Here is a 20,303-nt window from a genome sequence, read left to right on the forward strand (position 1 = left end):
TGTATTCCGTTCATTTCTCCCCTGTGAAGGCCTGCAAATTTTGAGATTTTCTCCCAAGGGCTAAAAGAAGGAATTCTGTCTCACTTTTCATATCTTTTCATGATTCAAATGTTTTTCGCCGTCGTGATAATCTCATGTTCTTTGGAATAATCCAACCAAATTGACCCAGTCACGTATCAAATGTCGTTCACTCCAAAAATCAGCGGAGTGATACATCACTCTGTAGTTTCTCGCGATGGTTTCATCAAACGGCGTCAGAGTGACGCCTCCTATCATTTGACGTCTTTGTGCTGACACGTCATCGAAAGTTCAACAACATCCAAGATGGCGGCGTCTGTTCGCGACAAGCAGATAGGTCTGTGCGTCCAATACTTAATTTTTCGATCGCTTGCCATCCTTCATTTTTAGCTGCCGTCGTTCTTTTGACATTTAAACCGTCCTCGAGGACTCGCGTGAAATGTAATCGAGCCTTCGGACTCGCTTGATGCGGAATTAGCTTCCGTGAGCTGATGCTCATTATGCTCGCTGACGTTTCGCCTCCAATGATTCGAAATCGTCAAGACTGGAACCAAAGTTTCTGGATGAAATCGCTCGAGCCCCAAAAGTCGATTGTGTCAGCTGCCAATGTTGACAGTACCAAACGGAAATCCTGTCGCGTCATCAACGCAAACATTTGGATTGCATTCCGTCAACAATTACGGTGTGTTTCTGCCCGTTGAACCGTTTTGTCTTTCTGGCTTCTGCTTTTGAACGGCAGCTCGTTTTTGTTAAAGAGGCCAACTATCGTTCGATTAGCACGACAAAAGCCGCCTTCACACGCACCAAAAGAGACTTAATATGTAGGGGTGAGGGATAAACGGCCACCCAGTTCATCGTCACTTTCGATTAAGATCCACAATAATCCCATCCATCCGTTCTCCTCCGCTTGTTGGAGTCTCGCGTCGCGGAGGCAGCCCAGGCTTCCCCCTCCCCAGCCTCTTCGTCCAACTCTTCCGGAACGATCCCGAGGTGTTCCCGAGCCAGCCGTGAGACAGACGTCTCTCCCGCGTCTCCTGGGTCGTCCTTTGGGCCTCCTGCCAGTGGGACGTGCTCGGAACACCTCACCAGAGAGGCGTCCAGGAGGCATCATGACAAGATGCCCGAGCCGCCTCTCAACGCGGAGGAGCAGCGACTCAATCCGAGTCCCTCTCGGATGGCCGAGCTTCTCACTCAATGTCGAAGGGAGAGCCCCGGACATCTTGCGGAGGAAAATCATTTTGGCCGCTCGTAACCGAGATCTTGTTCTTTTGGTCACGACCCGCAGCTCTTGAGTGTAGGAACAGAGATCGAGAGCTTTGCCTTTCAGCTCAGCGTCTGCATCACAACAGATTGACCATAACGCCTGTTGATGTCACGCTCCACCAACAAGACCCCAAGATACTTGGGTCACCGTTTGGACCCCGGCCCAGAGAGGGCGCTTCAACTTTTCCCACTGAGGGCCGCGCGCTCACACTTGGAGTTGCAACTTTTCATCCCAACCACTTCACACTCGACTGTGAAGCGCTCCCGTGGGAGTTGACGATGACGGCTTGAAGAAGCAACAATCCACGCATTTAAAAATGATTATTCATTTTGGATTTAGTGCTCGGTCGCTGGGGCTCTCACATTTTTGAACAAGATATCGTAAACACAAGAAGCTGCCGATCGGTTCGATTGTCTCGTCACTCTCCACACATTGTACAATTTGAACATGTCACGTTTGTGTTTTGTTGCCGTCGTCGTCCAGTGGCTCTGAGGCGCATGCTGAACTTCAACACTCCTCCTGTGAAGAACGTCACATCGGAGCCAGTATGGAAGGTAAATGCGACGGCGTGGTTACCAGCATGCTGCCGTTGAAGCGCCGTTTATAAAACTTGTGTTGGTTAGCAAGCCACTTCCTGATTTTTGTGCAGAAAAGCAAAATGAGACCAAATTAAAACCTGGACTCAACTCACTTGAAATCAACTCAAGTCATTTTGAGAGGGGAAGCTGACATCATGTGGTTGCGAGTGTGCACACCCTCGCGGATGAAGATGAAATGTGACTTTGGTCAAAGTCATGGTCACCGGAAGGCAAAATAGTTTGGCCTTGGAGTGATTGCACCAACACAAACTCTCCAACAAAAGTGTTCTAGAACACACAACTCCAACTCGAGCCTTTGTCAGGGTGGAGAGACTTTTGACGATCAGTTCCAACAAGCATTCAGTATGAGCGCCAAATCTTTTAGGCTTCTGATTAAAAGTGGGGAAAAAGGCAGGTAAAGCCTCCTAGAACATCTCAACTTCATTTTGGCAATATTTAATGTGTGTTAACTTCCACCTCACCTAAATTTGGATGTGATTGGTTAATTCTGAACACATTCTATGAGCGTGTGTACACTCTTGTGAAATTTTTCAAACATTTCAATGAAGTTTGGAAATGGTTATTATGAAGTCAAATGCATCAAGCTTTGTTTTGTTTGGTAGGTTTTGATCTACGACCGCTTTGGTCAGGACATCATCTCACCTCTGCTGTCTGTCAAAGAGCTCCGAGACATGGGCATCACGCTGCACCTGTGAGAAGTGCGCACGCTCGCGGGCGCGCTCACACGACTTTCGTAGTTGACATGTTGTCGCGTTTGCGCAGGTTGCTCCACTCCGACCGCGATCCCATTCCCGACGTGCCGGCCATCTACTTCGTCATGCCCTCGGAGGAGAACATCGACAGGATGTGTCAGGTGCTCGCGCGCACGTCTCCTTTGGTTTGAATTGAACGGCGCCGACCTTTTTTTTTACATGCCGTTTGCCGTTCACTTCCGTGAATCGCATCCTCTTTGGCCACACATTCCGTTTATAGCTCACGTATACGCTCTGCTCAAAAAGGTAAGGCGCTGAAACTTGTTTGCATTTCTCTCCCTGATAAATGTCGTGGCGAGCTGAGCTTCAGTTGTGACATTTTTGCTTGGTGGTGTGTCGTGAGATCTTTCAAAAGCAAAACAAACAAAAAAAATGCGCCTCAACGTATTTAATGTTTGGAATCTACCCAAGCGCACCGCTGCACGTTTCACGTTTGGCTTTCGCATGCGGCAGAACCAACAACGCGATACCTTCCGCTTATGGTGACTGGCGAAGCACCGAGTAGACGTTGCATGGCTTAAAATAAGATAAGAAAATCTTGGCCTGCATTCTTTTTTTTTCTCTCTCTCTCTCTCATTTGAAGCAAATTAATTTTGAAGACACGAAAAGGATTCGGCCAGTGACCTGAAATGGATGAAATTGCTTCATCTTGTTTTGCTGAATACGGAAGCCAAACTTATCAAGTTAACTATTTTAATATAAAAAGTTATCATGTTAAAACATAAAACGTATCAAGTTTTAATATAAAATGTATCACGCTTGACTAATACGTCCAAGTTATCATGTTAAAATGATCATGTTATAACATCAAATTGAACTTTTTCTCTTTTTGTTTCTGCGCGTGTTGAGTAAAATGTAAAAATGCGTCATGTGTCCTGCAGGTGGCGACAAAGACTAGACTTGTTGTCACTGAACTGTCGCGGAGCAAATCAATTTTCCCGGTGACCGTTACTCTGTTCTATGCTGCTATAAAAAAAATAAAATAAAAAACATCATATATTTCAAGCAATAAAATGGACTTTATTATAAAATATGAATCCACTCTTGGCAAAATTGATGAGAGCACCTTGTTTGCTTCGCTGCTCCTCCAAAAGGTGCCTAAGAGACACAAAAGAAAAGAAAAGCGATGCCGTTTTGCCAACAGGAGTTTTGCTCATCGTGTTGAACACAACACGCAGGCATGCGTTTAAAATTTTGAGCAGTTTGGTCTTAACTACTTTTATTGATGTACGGTGTCCTTGAGGGTCTCGAAAGGCGCTTGCAAATTGAATGTCTTATCATCATTATTATTATTATAAAATTTCATCTCTTCAATTCAACTCTTTTGCTGCCGTCATTTTATTTTGCCAGGCAAATGAATCTTTTGTTGTCGCTGGTGTTTCAAATCAACACCAAACTCAAAAGAACCAATTTGCCCCCCCCCCCCCCCCCCCCCCCCACGACTTCATATGAAATCAGAAAAGAGAAAATCCATCAATAATTTCGAAAGTGGAATGAAGTCAAAAGTCACACTCAAAACTGGAGCAAATGTGTGCGGGCCGGTGCCTTTAAGGGGCGTGGCTTTGTGACTCCAGCTCAGGTTGGCCTTTTAACTTGCGCTTAGTTTGGTGTTGACAACATCTTTCTCCATGCTCCTTGAGAGGGCTTTCATTTTGTTTTTGTGCGTTCGATTTAGGACCTGAGGAGCCAACTGTACGAATCTTACTACCTGAACTTCATCTCGGCCATCAGTCGAAGCAAACTGGAGGACATCGCAAGCGCCGCGTTGGCTGCTAACGCTGTCAGCCAAATCACCAAGGTAACCATGGTTACCCTGCATTGTCCTTAGCCGTGTCCCTTAAAATACTCGGGGAGGAAATCTCACGATTAGGAAAAAAAAAATCAAATAAAAACAGCATAATCTGTTCAATGCAACCTTTTTTTTTAATCATTATTCAATTTTTTTTTCCAACCTTTTCTAAATAGGCGCTCTAAATGTGGTCCCTGATTAAGTGATAAACTCGACCGACCAATTTCGATAATGCCGGTTGATGACATTGTCGCATCGCTGCCATTGTGAAAAAGAAAAGGAGCTCACTGGCGTCATCTTGATTTTTGTGGATTCACTTTAGGTCGTTCTGCTAAAACGGTTACACAATGCAAATTAAAATATTTCAACAGCAGCAATGACTCCGCATGTTATCTCATACCGCCGTTTGAATGATTTTTTTTTTTTTTTGTGTGCCTATTTCAGGTGTACGATCAGTACCTGAACTTCATCACGCTAGAGGACGACATGTTCATCCTGTGCCATCAAAACAAGGAGCTCATCTCCTACCACGGTGACTCTTTGACGCGACGCGGTCACACGACCGCCACGCTAACGACCGTTAATGGCCGTTTTGTTGTCGCTCCGCCCCGCAGCTATCAACAGGGGGGACACGCAGGACACAGACATGGAGGCCATCATGGACACCATCGTGGACAGTCTCTTCTGCTTCTTCGTCACTCTCGGTGCATCCCTGCTCGCCGCTCGCTCGCTCGCCTTTTGTTTGTTTGGACTTCTTTGACGAGCGCTCCGTCTGCTCGCGTAGGCGCCGTGCCCGTCATCCGCTGTCCCCGTGGCAACGCGGCCGAGATGGTCGCCGTGGTGAGTCGACGGCCATACCAGCGCGTTTTTCTCTGGGGCCCGGATTGGGACGTCCAATTTTGTGGCTCAAACACACGACCGGCTCATTTTTCTTTTTTCTTTTTCGTAACGTGCGAGCGTTGTCGTAAGCTTGCCGAAAACAGTCACAACTTTGCTTTTGGTCCTGCAAAAAGGATGAAGTGAGCCCAACGCTGGTGCAGGTTCACCTTTTAGTTCATTCGCCTTTTTGGCCTTGGAGGCTTTTTATTTTGCATGACCTTGCCTTTTCTTTTTGCTTTTACAGCATCTATCAGGCCAAAAAGATTTGGTGTTTTTTGGAAGGGCTTCATAGCATTTGCATTCATTTCACCGTCCAAGTAACGCGCGCTTTCGCCGTGTCTCGTAGAAGCTGGACAAAAAGCTGCGAGAAAACCTACGCGACGCCAGGAACAGCCTGTTCACGGGAGACAACATGGCCGCCGGGCAGTTCAGGTAAGCGCACGTCAGGAAACGTGTGCACGGCGCCGGCGGCTCGCGTGACGCCTTGTGCTCGCCGTTTCCCACGTGCGCAGCTTCCAGAGGCCGCTGTTCGTGCTGGCTGACCGCAACATGGACATGGCCACGCCCCTTCACCACACCTGGACCTATCAGGCGCTCATCCACGACGTCATGGTGAGCCGCCAGTCAGCCGGCTCGTTGCGTTGATTTTATTTCATTTTTTACATTTAATATTTCCACCATTATCATTCATTTTAAATCATGAAATGAAAATATTTCACTTAGTTAAAATTTTTTTTAATGCCACAGTAAATAAAATACGATTGTTTATTTGGCGGTCACACCAAAATATGCGCGCACATTTAAATTTCATAATTTCTTTTCTGTCCGTTTGAAAAATGCAACGTTGCCCTCGAGCGCCAACGTGTGAGCGCCTCGCATTGTTCCGCCCGCCAGGACTTCCACCTCAACAGGGTGATGCTGGAGGAGGGCGCGGGGCCCGAGGCGTCCCCAGCCGGCGCTAGACCCAAAAAGAAGAGCCAGCGCACCTACGACCTGACGGCCGCCGACAAGTTCTGGCAGCGACACAAGGGCAGGTGAGTGGCAGAAGAGCGCCGCCGCCGCCGCCGCTCCCTTTCTAAGCTCGTGTCCGCGTGGCAGTCCTTTCCCGGAGGTTGCCGAGTCGGTCCAGGAGGAGCTGGACGCGTACCGGGCGCAGGAGGACGAGGTCAAACGTCTAAAGAGCATCATGGTGAGGAAGGCCGCTCGCCGGCGGGGAGGCGGCCGGCCCGCTGACCTCTCTGTGACCTTTTTTTTTTTTTTTTTTTGAGCAGGGCCTGGAGGGCGAGGACGAGGGCGCCATCAGCATGCTGTCCGACAACACGGCCAAGCTCACCTCGGCCGTCAGGTGTGTGGCCTCCTTCCTGCTTGCACGTTGTCCCCCCTTCAATCCAAAACACTCTTAAAGTGGGACGTCATCAATTCCCTTCCAGCCTCCCGAAAAGCAAAGCTGGTGACTCTTTTTTTTACAAAAGCAAAATTTTGGTGTCGGTCCAAACGTGACTGTCATGCCGGGCACGCGGGAAAGGAGAGCCGCGGGCCGGAACCGCAATGCCCACACTCATGCAGCAGTTGCGCATACGGAGCCAGCAGGCCCCGCCTCTTAAAGGGGCATCCGACACGGTGACTCATACGTTGCAATATTTTGCGCAGTTCTCTGCCTGAGCTGCTGGAGAAGAAACGTCTGATTGACCTGCACACCAACGTGGCCACGGCCGTGCTCGACCACATCAAGGTACAAAGTCCACGACGTGTGACGCGCGTCATTGAACATGTTTCACACGTTGCCCATCAAGGGTCATGACCCTTGGGAATGGAACATGCCATATGTAGCAGGTTTGGCGCGTTATACGCTCCGAGTGACGCATGACACCTTGCCTTTTACGGGCGTCGCGTAAAAAGGATCATGGAATGAGTCATAAGAATGTCTTGTCACATGTTTGTAACTTGTTCTCTGTTCCCCGTGTTCGATATGACCTGCGACCTAACGTGCCGTTATGTAACATGACAAATGTGTTGTGTGACATGTCAAGCCCAAGCGCTGAGGAAGTCGTCGTGTCACGTGTTCCGTGGCGCCGCTGCCTGAGAACGCCGAACGTGTCCTGTTGTGTTGTGTGACGCTGAACACGTCATTTGTCGTTTCAGAGTCGGAAACTGGATGCTTATTTTGAGTATGAAGAAAAACTGATGTGCAAGTCGACTTTGGACAAATCTCTACTGGACATCATCAGCGACCCAGACGGTAGGCGTGCACGCACGCGCACGCGACACTACTTTTGATTTGGTCCTTGTTTTTGCTCGGCAGCGGGGACTCCAGAAGACAAGATGCGACTCTTCCTCATCTTCTACATCACAGCTCCGCAGCCTCCTTCGGAGGTAACACCGCCAACAGTCCAATTTGTGCTTATTTTGGAAGGTCACTCTTGACAATTATTTTTTGATGCCAAATTCCACCACTTCCAACTGTCGCAAGATGGCAGCAAAATGCAACTTTAAGTGTGAATAAAGTTCCTCAAGTCACTTGAATATGAAGCCCCTTGGCAGCTTTTGCGAGATGATGCCAGAGCACTCCTTTTAGTCCAATCAAACTCCTCAGCTCATCTCGGAACAATTCTTTCACACCGAGATGGCGCCAAAGCGCATTCCTTTTTTTCCGAAATGAAACTAGCCATCACCTTACCGTGGTGGAGGGGTTTGCGTGTCCCAATGATCTTAGGAGCTAAGTTGTCGGGGGCTTTTGCCCCTGGTTGGGTCACCCATGGCAAACAGGTCCTAGGTGAAGGTCCAGACAAAGCACAGCTCATCACAGCCCCTTATGAAGCACAAAATTGTTGGACCACGTTTTCCCTTGCCCGGACGCGGGTCACCGGGGCCCCCCTCTGGAGCCACGCCTGGAGGTGGGGCTCGTCGGCGAGCGCCTGGTGGCCGGGCCTGCACCCATGGGGGTCGGCCGGGCACAGCCCGAAAAGGCAACGTGGGTCCCCCTTCCCATGGGCTCACCACTTGTGGGAGGGGCCAAAGGGGTCGGGTGCCATGTGAGTCGGGCAGCGGCACGAGGCAGGGACCTTGGCGCTCTGATCCCCGGCTACTGAAACTAGCTCTTGGGACATGGAATGTCACCTCTCTGGCGGGGAAGGAACCTGAGCTGGTGTGCGAGGCAGAGAAATTCCAACTAGATATAGTCGGGCTCACCTCCACACACAGCTTGGGCTCTGGTACCAGTCCTCTTGAGAGGGGTTGGACACTCTTCTACTCTGGAGTTGCCCAAGGTGAGAGACGCCGAGCAGGTGTGGGCATCCTGATTGCCCCCCGGCTTGGCGCCTGTACACTGGGGTTCACCTCGGTGGACGAGAGGGTAGCCTCCTTAAGGTGGGGGGACGGGTGCTGATTGTTGTTTGTGCTTATGCACCAAACAGCAGTTCAGAGTACCCACCCTTTTTGGAGTCTTTGCAGGGTGTGCTGGAGCGCGTTCCTCCTGGAGACTCCCTCGTTCTGCTGGGGTACGTCAATGCTCACGTGGGTAATGACAGTGAGACCTGGAAGGGCGTGATTGGGAGGAATGCCCCCCCCCCCTCCAATCTGAACCCGAGCGGTGTTCTGTTACTAGACTTCTGTGCTCGTCATGGATTGTCGATAACGAACACCATGTTCAAACATAAGGGTGACCATATGTGCACTTGGCACCAGGACGCCCTAGGCCGCAGTTCGATGATCGACTTTGTAGTCGTGTCATCGTATTGGTGCCGCATGTTTTGGACACTCGGGTGAAGAGAGGGGCGAAGCTGTCAACTGATCACCACCTGGTGGTGAGTTGGCTCCGATGGTGGGGGAAGATGCCGGTCCGACCCGGCAGACCCAAATATATTGTGAGGGTCTGCTGGGAACGCTTGGCAGAATCCCCTGTCAGAAAGAGTTTCAACTCCCACCTCCGACAGAACTTTGCCCACGTACCGGGGGTGGCGGGGGACATTGAGTCTGAGTGGAGCCAGGCAGCCGATAGAAGCTGTGGACGTAAGGTGGTCTGTACCTGTCGTGGCGGCAACCCCCGAACCCGCTGGTGGACACCGGCGGTAAGGGATGCGAACCCGCTGGTGGACACCGGCGGTAAGGGATGCTGTCAGGCTGAAGAAAGAGTCCTATCGGGCCTTTCTGGCCTGTGGGACTCCGGAGGCAGCTGACAGGTACCGACTGGCCAAGCGGAATTGGGCTTCGGTGATTGCCGAAGCAAAAACTCGGGCGTGGGAGGAGTTCGGTGAGGCCATGGAAAATGACTTCCAGACGGCGTCGAGGAAATTCAGGTCCACCATCTGTCGTCTCAGGAGAGGGAAGCAGTGCACCACCAACACTATTTATAGTGGAGATGGGGTGCTGCTGACCTCGACTCGGGACGTTGTGAGTCGGTGGGGAGAATACTTCGAAGACCTAAATCCTACCGACACGCCTTCCTTTGAGGAAGCAGAGCCTGAAGACTCAGTGGTGGACTCACCTATCTCAGGGGCTGAAGTAACCGAGGTGGTTAACAAGCTCCTCGGTGGGAAGGCCCCGGGGGTGGATGAGATCCGCCCGGAGTGCCTTAAGGCTCTGGATGTTGTGGGGCTGTCATGGTTGACACGCCTCTACAACATTGCGTGGACATCAGGGACAGTGCCTCTGGATTGGCAGACCGGGGTGGTGGGGGGACCAGAGAGTGTGTTCCAATTATAGAGGAATCACACTCCTCAGCCTCCCTGGTAAGGTCTACTCAGGGGTACTGGAGAGGAGGGGTCCGTCGGGAGGTTGAATCTCAGATCCAGGAGGAGCAGTGCGGTTTTCGTCCTGGCCGTGGAACAGTGGACCAGCTCTACACTCTCTACAGGGTCCTTGAGGGTGCATGGGAGTTCGCCCAACCAGTCTACATGTGTTTTGTGGACTTGGAGAAGGCGTTCGACCGTGTCCCACGGGGAGTTCTGTGGAGCGTGCTTCGGGAGTACGGGGTACCGAGCCCACTAATGTACCACCGATGTCAGAGTTTGGTCCGCATTGCCGGCTGTAAGTCGGATTCGTTTCCAGTGAGGGTTGGACTCCGCCAAGGCTGCCCTTTGTCACCGATTCTGTTCATAACTTTTATGGACAGAATTTCTTGGCGCAGTCGACGTGATGAGGGCATCCGGTTTGGTGACCTCAGTATTTCATCTCTGCTTTTTGCAGATGATGTGGTACTGTTAGCTTCCTCAATCCGTGATCTCCAACTCTCATTGGAGCGGTTCGCAGTCGAGTGTGAAGCGGTTGGGATGAAGATCAGCACCTCCAAATCTGAGACCGTGGTTCTCAGTCGGAAAAGGGTGGAGTCCCCTCTCCAGGTCGGGGAGGAGATCCTGCCCCAAGTGGAGGAGTGTAAGTATCCTGGGGTCTTGTTTACGAGTGAGGGGAGGATGGAGCGAGAGATCGACAGGCGGCTCGGGGCAGCGTCTGCCGTGAGGTCTGTCGTGGTGAAGAGGGAGCTGAGCCAAAAGGCGAAGCTCTCGATTTACCGGCCGATCTACGTTCCTACCCTCACCTATGGTCACGAGCTGTGGGTCGCGACCGAAAGAACAAGATCTCGGATACAAGCGGCCGAAATGAGTTTCCTCCGCAGGGTGTCCGGGCTCTCCCTTCGAGATAGGGTGAGAAGCTCGGCCATCCGGGAGAGACTCAGTGTCGAGCCGCTGCTCCTCCACGTAGAGAGGAGCCAGATGAGGTGGCTCGGGCATCTGTTTAGGATGCCTCCTGGACGCCTCCCTGGTGAGGTGTTCCGGGCATGTCCCACCGGCAGGAGGCCCAGAGGACGACCCAGGACACGCTGGAGAGACTATGTCTCCCAGCTATCCTGGGAACGCCTGGGGATCCCCCCCCGGCAGAGCTGGAAGATGTGGCTGGGGAGCGGGAAGTCTGGACTTCCCGGCTGAAGCTGCTGCCCCCGCGACCAGACCCCGGATAATGGATGGTTGAAACTAGTTGCTTGACACTTAAATGGCACCAAATCACTAATTTTTGTCTAAAATGAGCTCTTGGTTTGTTGGCTCCAAGAGGCCACAGAATGGCAGCAAAACACTACTTTTGTCCAATGACTCCCCTGAAGGTGAAACTGTGGCACCAAGTTTGTGTCCAAACGCGACTTTTTGGACTCATAACGAAGTTCTTCAATTCACTTCAACGTGGTTTGTTGGCACCAAGGTGCCACGAGATTGCGCCACGGAAACAAGACAAATCTTCCTCCATGTGTGTCTGCATTTTGCTTTTGGTTTTATGTTAATTCCTTGTGTGTGCGTGTGCGTGTGTCTCTCTTGGTGCGTTCTGGATGTTGCCGCGCTTGCGATCTTGTCTGTCTATCTCATGTGCGCGTTGTTTGTGTGCGCGACTGCGTGTGTGTGGACGCGCGCTCATGACGATCGCAGGCCCGTCGGTGGACGTCAGCCAGCAAGTCGTAAGAGCAGCGACATTGTAAATCTCGTCCTCGCTGTCTTCTGCGTCGGCCAAACCTCTCCTCGGCACACCGGAATGTTCTCGACCCACTCTTCCGTTTGATTTTGCCGTGCGGATCTTGTTCTGACTCCAAGTATGCAAATGAGCGAGCAGAACTTTGTGTCTTTGTTGTGTGCCTGCAGTCGGACTTGGAGCAGTATAAAGCGGCGCTGCAGGACGCTGGCTGCAACCTGTCGCCCCTCATCTACATCAAACAGTGGAAGTGAGTGTGTGTGTGTGTGTGTACACAAGTATGAAATATGATTTCATACATTTCCAGGTCTGCTAAGGTATGCCAAATGGGACGTATCGTATGGGGAAAGGAATCCAGGAATTTTACAACAAAAACTAAGAAATGGTGGGCGTACCAGAAAATAACTGAGAAGCACTTATGAGACCTTGCACATTTTGACTTTCACTGTCCATTTGTGAAAAAAAGAAATGATTTCAAAGGAGCAGACGGCTTAAAATTCATGTGTTGTGTCAGCATGAAAAAGGAAAAAGCTGTGTGTGTGTTTGCAAACGTCAACAGCATTTGTTTCCTTGAAGTGTCAACGCACTTTGTGTCCGACTTGCTCACCGGTTTATTGTGCTCGAAAAATGCCGGATGGGAATCCCGTCATTTTCAACTTCTTCCGATTGTCACCAAAATTGTTGTGGTCGTGTATGAAAATCTGATGATCGCCATCTGAAATCCGTCCAACGAAACGTCGGAAAGCATCGCCTCGTTAATGCGACGCTTGGAATCGACCCGCTCGCTGATATTACCAGAGAATAGAACCAAGAAATCCGCTCGGCGTCAAGTGGCGCCACGATCTTGAGGAGTTGGATGCTGCTGCTGAGCAATTGAGGACCAAATCAAGTGGTCACATTTCGCAGCCCAAATCACCTCAAGAGGACACAAAAATCCGACCGAAATGTGCGCGCAATTTGTCAGCATTTGGTCTGGCGAGCAATCGTTTGAAAAAAGGAAATGGCAAGCACGTTATTGGACACCGCATCGGAGTGTGTTGGTGTGAGCGAGCGCGAGCGCAATCCTTCCTCCATGTGGCAAAGGTCCACACGTGGCCACATGGAAATGAAGTTAGCGTTCCCCCCGACGAGCGCTGGCAACGTAAAGATGTTGAAGATCAGATTTAGAGTGGACGACCTCGCGCGTCCTCGCTCCGACGCGCTTCTCCGAAAAAAGCTCGCTCCCAGAAATCCCAACCACAACGTTAGCGTGCCCCTTCGTCACGCTAACAAGAAGCGCTAATGGACAAACTCGCAAATTCGGCGCCAGAACGCCTCTCCGCGGATGAATGCAACAAATTGGCCTGCTGCTTTTGTGAAAAAGGACCAATTTCATTCCATTTCAATGAGCATGACGGAATTTGAAAAAGCAAAAAGCGATTTTGTTTCGGCAGTTGAAAGCGTCGACGATGCCGTCTGACTTGGGCAAAACTTTTGTGCTGTTCCTTCAGACTGACGGCAAATAAGCGACCGCTCGCTTGAGTGAGGCGAGTTTTGGGGAAATCCCCGAAAGTCGACGACGCTGGACGTGTCCTTGCTCGTCAAATTAGCTTCCCTTCTCGGTTTGTTTTTGAAGAATTCCAATCGAGATTCCGACCTCATCGCGGTACAAAAACAAAATGGCCGAAGATTGAACACTGACGCTGCGAGTTTGATCGGATCTCCGTGCGGAATTTGATACAACCGATCAGAACCGGTCGGGACGAAAGTCAGCGCCTGCCAATCGGAGCGCATAGTCCCGAGTTGGCAAAAAGTTGGAGCGCCCTCTCCAGGTCGGGGACCGCATGCCGCCCCAAGTGGAGGCGTTCAAGAATGTTTCGGATCGGGGGAACTGAGCCCGGGACGAGACGAAGCTCTCGATTTAGCGAGCGGCCCAAATAAGTTTCCTCCGCAGGGTGTCCGGGCTCTCCTTTTCAAGATAAGCTGAGAAGCTCGGCCAGAGTGGAGCCGCGTTGAGGGGTGCCGGGTGAGGTGGCTCGGGCATCTTGTTTGGAGCGCGAGGCCCCGAGGACGACCCAGGGCTCGCCGGGGAGACGGCTGGCTCGGGAACGCCTCCGGATCGTTCCAAAAAAGTTGAACAAAGTGGCTTCCCCGCTGAAGCTGCTGCCTCCGCGACATGACGGCGGAGATAACGGATGCATGGATTTCCCTTGAAGCTGCTCTCGAGCCTGCCAAGCGGAAGAAGACGGATGCTTGGATGTTCGACAGTAACTCATTTAGCCGACAAGCGTGCGAAAATGATGAGCCAATCACGTGCTTTGATTTTTGTCCCGGTGTGCAGGGCCTTTACCAAGATGGCCGCCACCCCCGCCAACTACGGCAACAGCGGCGTGAAGCCCATGGGGTATGTCGTCTTTCAGAGAGCCAAAAATTGAACCTGATTGCCAGCCTGACCTTGTCCTCCTGTTCTTCTTCTGATGCGCGCCTCCCGCCCAGCCTGTTTTCCCGAGTGATGAATAGCGGCTCTCAGCTGGTGATGGAGGGGGTGAAGAACTTGGTGGTGAAGCAGCACGTGAGTCGCGCATGACGAGCAAACACCTGCACAAGTCGTTCAGACGCAGCCTTGCATTCTTCTTCGGCTCCTTTCTTCTTCTTCTTTTTCTTTTTCTCCTCCTCCCGTTGTTGTTCTTCAACGTGGAAACTGGCGCCGCACGCCCTTGTCATTAAAATGTCAAAACGCTTAGAACAGCGCAATGATGTCACTTTTTTTGTGGCTTTCATTGGATCACCTCAATGAAACAAAATGCTTTTCTTTCTTTTTTTGGAGCTCAATTCATTGATTTGCTTTGTTTTGTTTATTCAGTAGCAATAATACAATAGCTTGTATTGAAAAGGGACAAAAAGCTGAAAAGAACATTTTTATCAATTAATAACGGAAAAATCCTTTTGGTACAGATACAATTATTTTTTCCCCACCAAAGGGGGGAAAAGTGTCATTTCTTTGTTTATTTATTTTAAGTTTTAGAACATTTTGTCAGAAAAAGGCTCTTCTCTGGATTTCAAGAATAGTAACATTTTCCTTAGTTTTTTTAATAAAAATATTTTTGGAAGAAAGGTTGCAATTTTCTTCCATGAAACCCTCAGAAAGAAATTTTTTATGAAGAAAAAAAAATAAATCATCTTGAAATGTTTTCAAACTGAAAGTCTTTTTTTATGTTGAAATGTTACGCAAATAAAATGTTTTCTTTGCAATTTTTCAGAGGCGGAAAGTTGTTCTTAACATTGTTTTGTCATTTCCAGAACCTTCCAGTCACTCGAGTCCTCGACAACCTGATGGAGATGAAGTCGCACGCTGTGAGTAGAACACACGCGCGCACATGTTGCTGTGGAATGGAAGACACAAGGCAAACAATTGCGACCGAGGATGAAAGAATTTTCTTGACGACGAGTGTGTTCATCCGTGCGGGCGTCTACTTGACTTCCTGTGCTCCTGCTAACACGTGCTAAAATAGCGTTGGCTCACAGTCCTCTTTTTCTTCCTCATCCTGTTCCAGGAAACGGACGACTATCGCTACTTTGATCCCAAGATGCTGCGCGGCAGCGAAAGGTTAGCACACGCGCGAGCGCTTTTGCTTTGCCGTGTGATGATGTCACAGTGATGTCATGTCACCATTGCGTCTGTCTCCCTCAGTTCCATTCCCAGGAACAAGAATCCTTTTCAGGAGGTGAGGCCATCGATCGCTTAGTTAATCAATTAGTCAATTGATCGATTGACGAAAGAGTAAACCCGTCACCGTTGTTGTCAGCAGTCACATGCAAAATAAAAAACTAATAAAAGCAAGTCAACTGACTGCTATATGCAACAAGTCATTGAAAAAGAATACGTTGGATTGAGTTCATCGCTTGAAAGGCTCATCTCATTTTGGAGCGTGTCCTCGCAACAGAATCCCAAATTCCAAATGAATCCATCGCCGACATCAAGGTACTCATTTTGCGGCTGAAAACCAACAATTTGGTCGCGTGCCAAGCAACGTGACGTGATTTGTTATTGTTTAAGAGAAGCTTATGATGAGCGAACCATTGTTGGACCTGATTTGAATCAAATTGTAATGATTGTTGAACTTGTAGGATAGCCCAACTCGCCCAATATGTGACCGTAGCGTCAAACTATGGATGAATCTGACGGTGGGAACAGACTTTGGTGGACTTAAAGATGAGCCTTGTGGTACGCCGTTGCTCATAAACTCAGAAAAGAATTGAAAAATAATCAGTGAGAGTCAGTGGAAAGACAAAGAGCAGATGATGAATGCAAAAGGAGAACGTGATCAAACGTCAAATCCTTTCGCAAGCGCCTGTAGGCATATCGTGAGCGGGTGCTGACTTTGTCATTGGTCAATTTTGGTGGAGTGATTTGGCCCAAAACCAGATTGGTGAGGAGAGAGTCATTTATGTTCATTTTTGACAATTATAGTTGTTATCTCAGCTCATTTTCGGGGGGGCGTTTGCTAATTTGTATTTTATTTCATTTCCAATTCTGGTTTTTACTAAAAGAACCTCGTTGTGGCCAAGATACATTGCGTTCTTCCAAATGGACAGGATCCACAAGTCAAGAAAAGTACAGTTAAACCATTTTCAAAGTGGAAACTACCCGAAAAAAAAAAAGTTCAATGCTAAGAAAAGAGTTAGTTTTGGAATGCCCAAAATGAAAAAAAGAGATGAAGTGGTCGAAAAGAAAAAAATGTTCTGGAAACAAGAAAAGTACTGTAATTGTGTAGCAAATTTTTGAAGAACAGTATAAAAAGAATTTTTTTTTTCAAAGATGTTCAAGCGCTAATTTGAATCGGGACAAAATAGTGAATGTGTTGTTTTTGTTGTTGAGGCCATCGTCTTTGTGGTGGGCGGAGGAAACTACATCGAATACCAGAACTTGGTGGACTACACAAAAGTACGTCGCCTTACCCGCCGCGACATCCACGTCATCACACGTGCCAACGACTGATGTGCGCGCACGTGTGTGTGTGTGTGTGTGTGTGTGTGTGTGTGTTGGTCAGTCCAAAGCAGGCAAGAAGATCATTTATGGCTGCAGTGAACTGTTCAACGCGTCCCAATTCATGAAACAGGTCAGTCGCAGCTCTTCTTCCCACTTTTTCATCAGCAAGACTCCACAAATAGAAGCAAAACGTGGACCTGCTCACATCAACTCAGACTCCAAAAAATCTCACTTTTTCAAATGTCATCGGAAGAAAAAAGAATTCGCCTTTTTTTCCAAGAAAAAATTTATTGGGACTTTTTTCTAGATGGAAAAAAAGAACATCTTAAAAATATTTAGTACCTTTTTTTTAATTCCCATTGTTTTTAGACAAAAGAGTTTCAGTCAACAATCGTTTGAAAAAAAAATTTTTTAAATTTGGCCAGAATATTTTAGAATTAAGTTTATAAAAAGAGTGGAAAGAAACATTTTTTCAAAATATGTTTTTCAGGAAAAAAAATTTTTCAAATGTTTTGGTCTTATTTGTTTTCCAAATATAATGCATTGTGTACATACACATATATATATATATATATATATATATATATATGTATGTATACAGTGAAACCCCGTTTATCGCGGTTAATGGGGACCGAGACCACCCGCGAAAACTGAAAATCCGCGAAGTAGCGGCGCCCCTTCAAAAATGCTTAAAAAAAACCTATACAGTATACCATAGAGAATACGGGTAGAGAGAGAGTGAAATTAATGTTATAACAAAAAAAAAAAAAAAAATTATTATTAAAACTTATTATTTTTTTATTCCCCAGCCATTATTTTTGCATTTATTCAATGACTTCTTTTTGTATTTATTTAATTACTTCGACTTTTACCTGCTGGTACGCCGTCCGGTGTGCCCTGTGAAATGAAAGGTGGCATTCTTCATTTATTTATTTATTCATTTATTCATTCATAACTGACAGCCTCGTGCCCGGGCGGAAGAGGTGCTCCTCTTCGGCTTAATTGTCACGCACGCCGGACCTGCTCCCTCGAAGCGTGTCTCCGTTCGGTTGAACTCGGTTTCATTTCGCCCCGCTCGTGCCCCGGGCGGAAGGTGCTCCTCTTCGGCGTAACTGCCACGCACGCCGGCCGGAGCTCTGGTACGGTCCGAACCGCGCGAAACGTCGCCCCCGATCGTTCCCGGGGGAACGTGCTCTTCTTCGTTCACTCTCCTCTTCGCCCACGCTCTTCTTCGGCGCACGCCGGCCGTCTAACCGCTCCAGCGCCCCCTTGTGCCGCTCGGCGAAACTACAATGCCCCCGCTGAGCGGAGCGAATGGAGAGCCCCGATCGTGCCCGGGCAAAAAAGTTTTTAATTTTTGAATATTTTTTTAGACCCGCGAAGCATTGAACCCGCGAAAGGTGAACCGCGAAGTAGCGGGGTTTCACTGTATATATATATATATATATATATATATATATATATATATATGTATGTGTGTATATATATGTATGTATATATATGTATATGTATACACATACACATATACATATACAACCAGTTGCGGGTGTGACCCCGCCTACTGCCCGAAGATAGCTGGGATGGGCTCCAGCACCCCCCCGCGACCCGCATGAGGAGATAGAGGTATAGATCATGGATGGATGGATATATATATATATATATAAAATCAATTGTTCTTTAATTTCTTTCCTTTTTTTGGGGGCGAAATAAATCTTATTTTTGTTTTCTGAATTTTTTTTTTCATGAATTAAATTAGTATTTCTTTCAATAAGTTATTTAGTCAAAAGAAACAAGCCCAGTATAAAAACAATCTTTTTTTTTTAAAACTAAATATTTTCATTTTTGCTGTCTCTCACTGTGAGGCCACCGTGCCGCCCGCATTTGTTTTTAGAAGAACGCATCATTTTTTGTTTATTTTATTTTATTTTTTTCCATTTTCCCGAAGTTAAAATGTTTTCAACTTGTACATTTTTGATGTGTGAACTCCTGAAATTGAACATGCCGTGCGTGCGCGTGTGTTTGCAGCTCTCTCAGTTGGGCCAAAAGTGAGGTGGCGGACAATGGGAAGCGCTTCAAGAAAATGGATGAATGAATGTTTTCTGACAGCGTAAAGGCAAATGAACTCGACCAACTTTTTTTTTTTAACTGTGTATGCGTTGAAATGATGTATCTGAGGAACCCCCGTGTGTCAATCAAATGCAAACCATCCCTCACTACTTACCACTGTGTCAAAATAAACTTTGAGCCACATCAAGTGTGTGCGCATCATTGTTTGTTGCACGCACCCACGCATCATGTGACCATTTAAGCTTTAAAAATGTGAGGATTATTCCGCTGCTTTGAATCCGTTTGTGTATGCGAGCGTGCGTGAAGCCAATTGAGGTGCAATACATGCTGGGAGCTCACCGACGTCACCCGGAGAAAAGGTTGTAGTTGTTAAAAAAAATCTTAGACAAAGTGAATGTTTTTTTTTTTTTTTATTCAAGCGGTCAAAAGTGTTTTATTTTACAACTTAATCAAAATCAATGAGTACATTTTATGAGCGGAAAACAAATGTTTACTAATAATTTTTTGAACACTTTTTTCCATTATTTTGTCAAAAGGAGAAGTGAGTTTTGAAAAAAAAATTAATTTTATGAGAAAAAGTTGTTTTGGTATAAAAAAATGATACATTATAAAACACTAAACTTGGCACATAAAATGTGAAAATTATTCCATTCTTAAATATTAAACTTTTTTTTTGGGTGGGGGGTGAGGGCAATATCCTGCGCTTAAATATTTACATGTATGTTTTGTTTTAGGAAAAAGTCACAATCATGAGGAGGGGGGGAATCAGGAATGTCATTTTCTGAAGAAAATACTCCAGTAGAAATGTCATCTAAAGAGGAACAAATATATATATATATATATATATATATATATAATTTTTTTTTTTAATTCTGATTATTATTTAGAAAAAAAAATAAATGCATCACCAACCACAAATGTTGCCTTCTTGTGAGCAAGTTGGACTTTTTTGGGCTGGTGCTGTCCAATCACGGCTCGCATGTGAGCGCAGCGAAGAGCAGGCGGGCGTTATTCTGAGCTCAGTGTCAGCCATGTTGGGGTTGTAACCTCTTGACCCCGCCGCGCCAATCGCCAGGAGGCCGCCCAATGGGCTAATGTTGGGGGAGGGCGGGTACATTTGCATTTGGCAACCAAGACCAACACGAAGATGAAGACGCGTCCTCGTCCTGCTGACCGGGTCAACTTCCCGTCCTGGAAGCACATGAGAGACATTCCTGGTCTTTGTCTCGGTTGGAGACGCAGCGGGAGGAAATTCTCCTGTGTCCACAACAACATCCTGTCTCGTGTTGATGATGTCATCACGCCAAATCTCATCTCCAAGAAACAAAAAGAATAAATAAACAAATGAAATCTTGAGACTGGAGAGCTAGGAGAAGAACAAAGAAAGTCAGACGAGAACTGCTTGGAATACATCAATGTTCAACACACGTTTTGCGGCCAAGAACATAGCCACGCTTTCCCGGAGTTTTGATATCGCTGGATGCAAAAGTGACAATGTTTTTCTCCCAACTGACTG

General features: G+C 47.8%; 1 protein-coding gene across 2 annotated transcripts; it reads left to right on the forward strand.

The window, feature by feature from the left end:
- Positions 1-249: 249 nt before the first annotated feature.
- On the forward strand, positions 250-18,970 carry scfd1 (sec1 family domain containing 1). Of its 2 annotated transcripts, none has more exons than XM_088307897.1 (25): positions 250-355; positions 1,766-1,836; positions 2,484-2,572; positions 2,644-2,734; positions 4,309-4,431; positions 4,867-4,954; positions 5,037-5,126; positions 5,207-5,262; positions 5,648-5,733; positions 5,814-5,913; positions 6,196-6,335; positions 6,400-6,490; positions 6,573-6,646; positions 6,952-7,033; positions 7,444-7,540; positions 7,604-7,674; positions 11,922-12,001; positions 14,072-14,134; positions 14,227-14,302; positions 15,031-15,084; positions 15,285-15,337; positions 15,422-15,455; positions 16,610-16,675; positions 16,782-16,850; positions 18,746-18,970. In XM_088307897.1, the coding sequence occupies exons 1-25, from the start codon at positions 325-327 to the stop codon at positions 18,767-18,769; spliced, it is 1,899 nt and encodes a 632-aa protein (XP_088164023.1). In that variant the 5' UTR covers positions 250-324; the 3' UTR covers positions 18,770-18,970. The 2 variants fall into 2 exon arrangements, with proteins under 2 accessions (XP_088164023.1, XP_088164014.1); XM_088307888.1 differs by lacking the exon at positions 250-355 and adding an exon at positions 376-700.
- The last annotated feature ends 1,333 nt before the right edge of the window (positions 18,971-20,303 follow it).

The sequence above is a fragment of the Idiotropiscis lumnitzeri genome, chromosome 1, assembly GCF_059441095.1.
Source record: "Idiotropiscis lumnitzeri isolate Australia: NSW breed Sydney's pygmy pipehorse chromosome 1, RoL_Ilum_1.0, whole genome shotgun sequence".
NCBI classification, from domain to species: Eukaryota; Metazoa; Chordata; class Actinopteri; order Syngnathiformes; family Syngnathidae; genus Idiotropiscis; species Idiotropiscis lumnitzeri.

Excerpts from the sequence above, each read along its gene's own strand:
- scfd1 (XM_088307888.1), top strand. The coding sequence starts at position 625 with ATGTTGACAGTACCAAACGGAAATCCTGTCGCGTCATCAACGCAAACA. Across the intron at positions 701-1,765 it reads GCATTCCGTCAACAATTACG|TGGCTCTGAGGCGCATGCTG; the intron begins GTGTGTTTCTGC and ends GTCGTCGTCCAG. Across the intron at positions 2,735-4,308 it reads ACATCGACAGGATGTGTCAG|GACCTGAGGAGCCAACTGTA; the intron begins GTGCTCGCGCGC and ends CGTTCGATTTAG.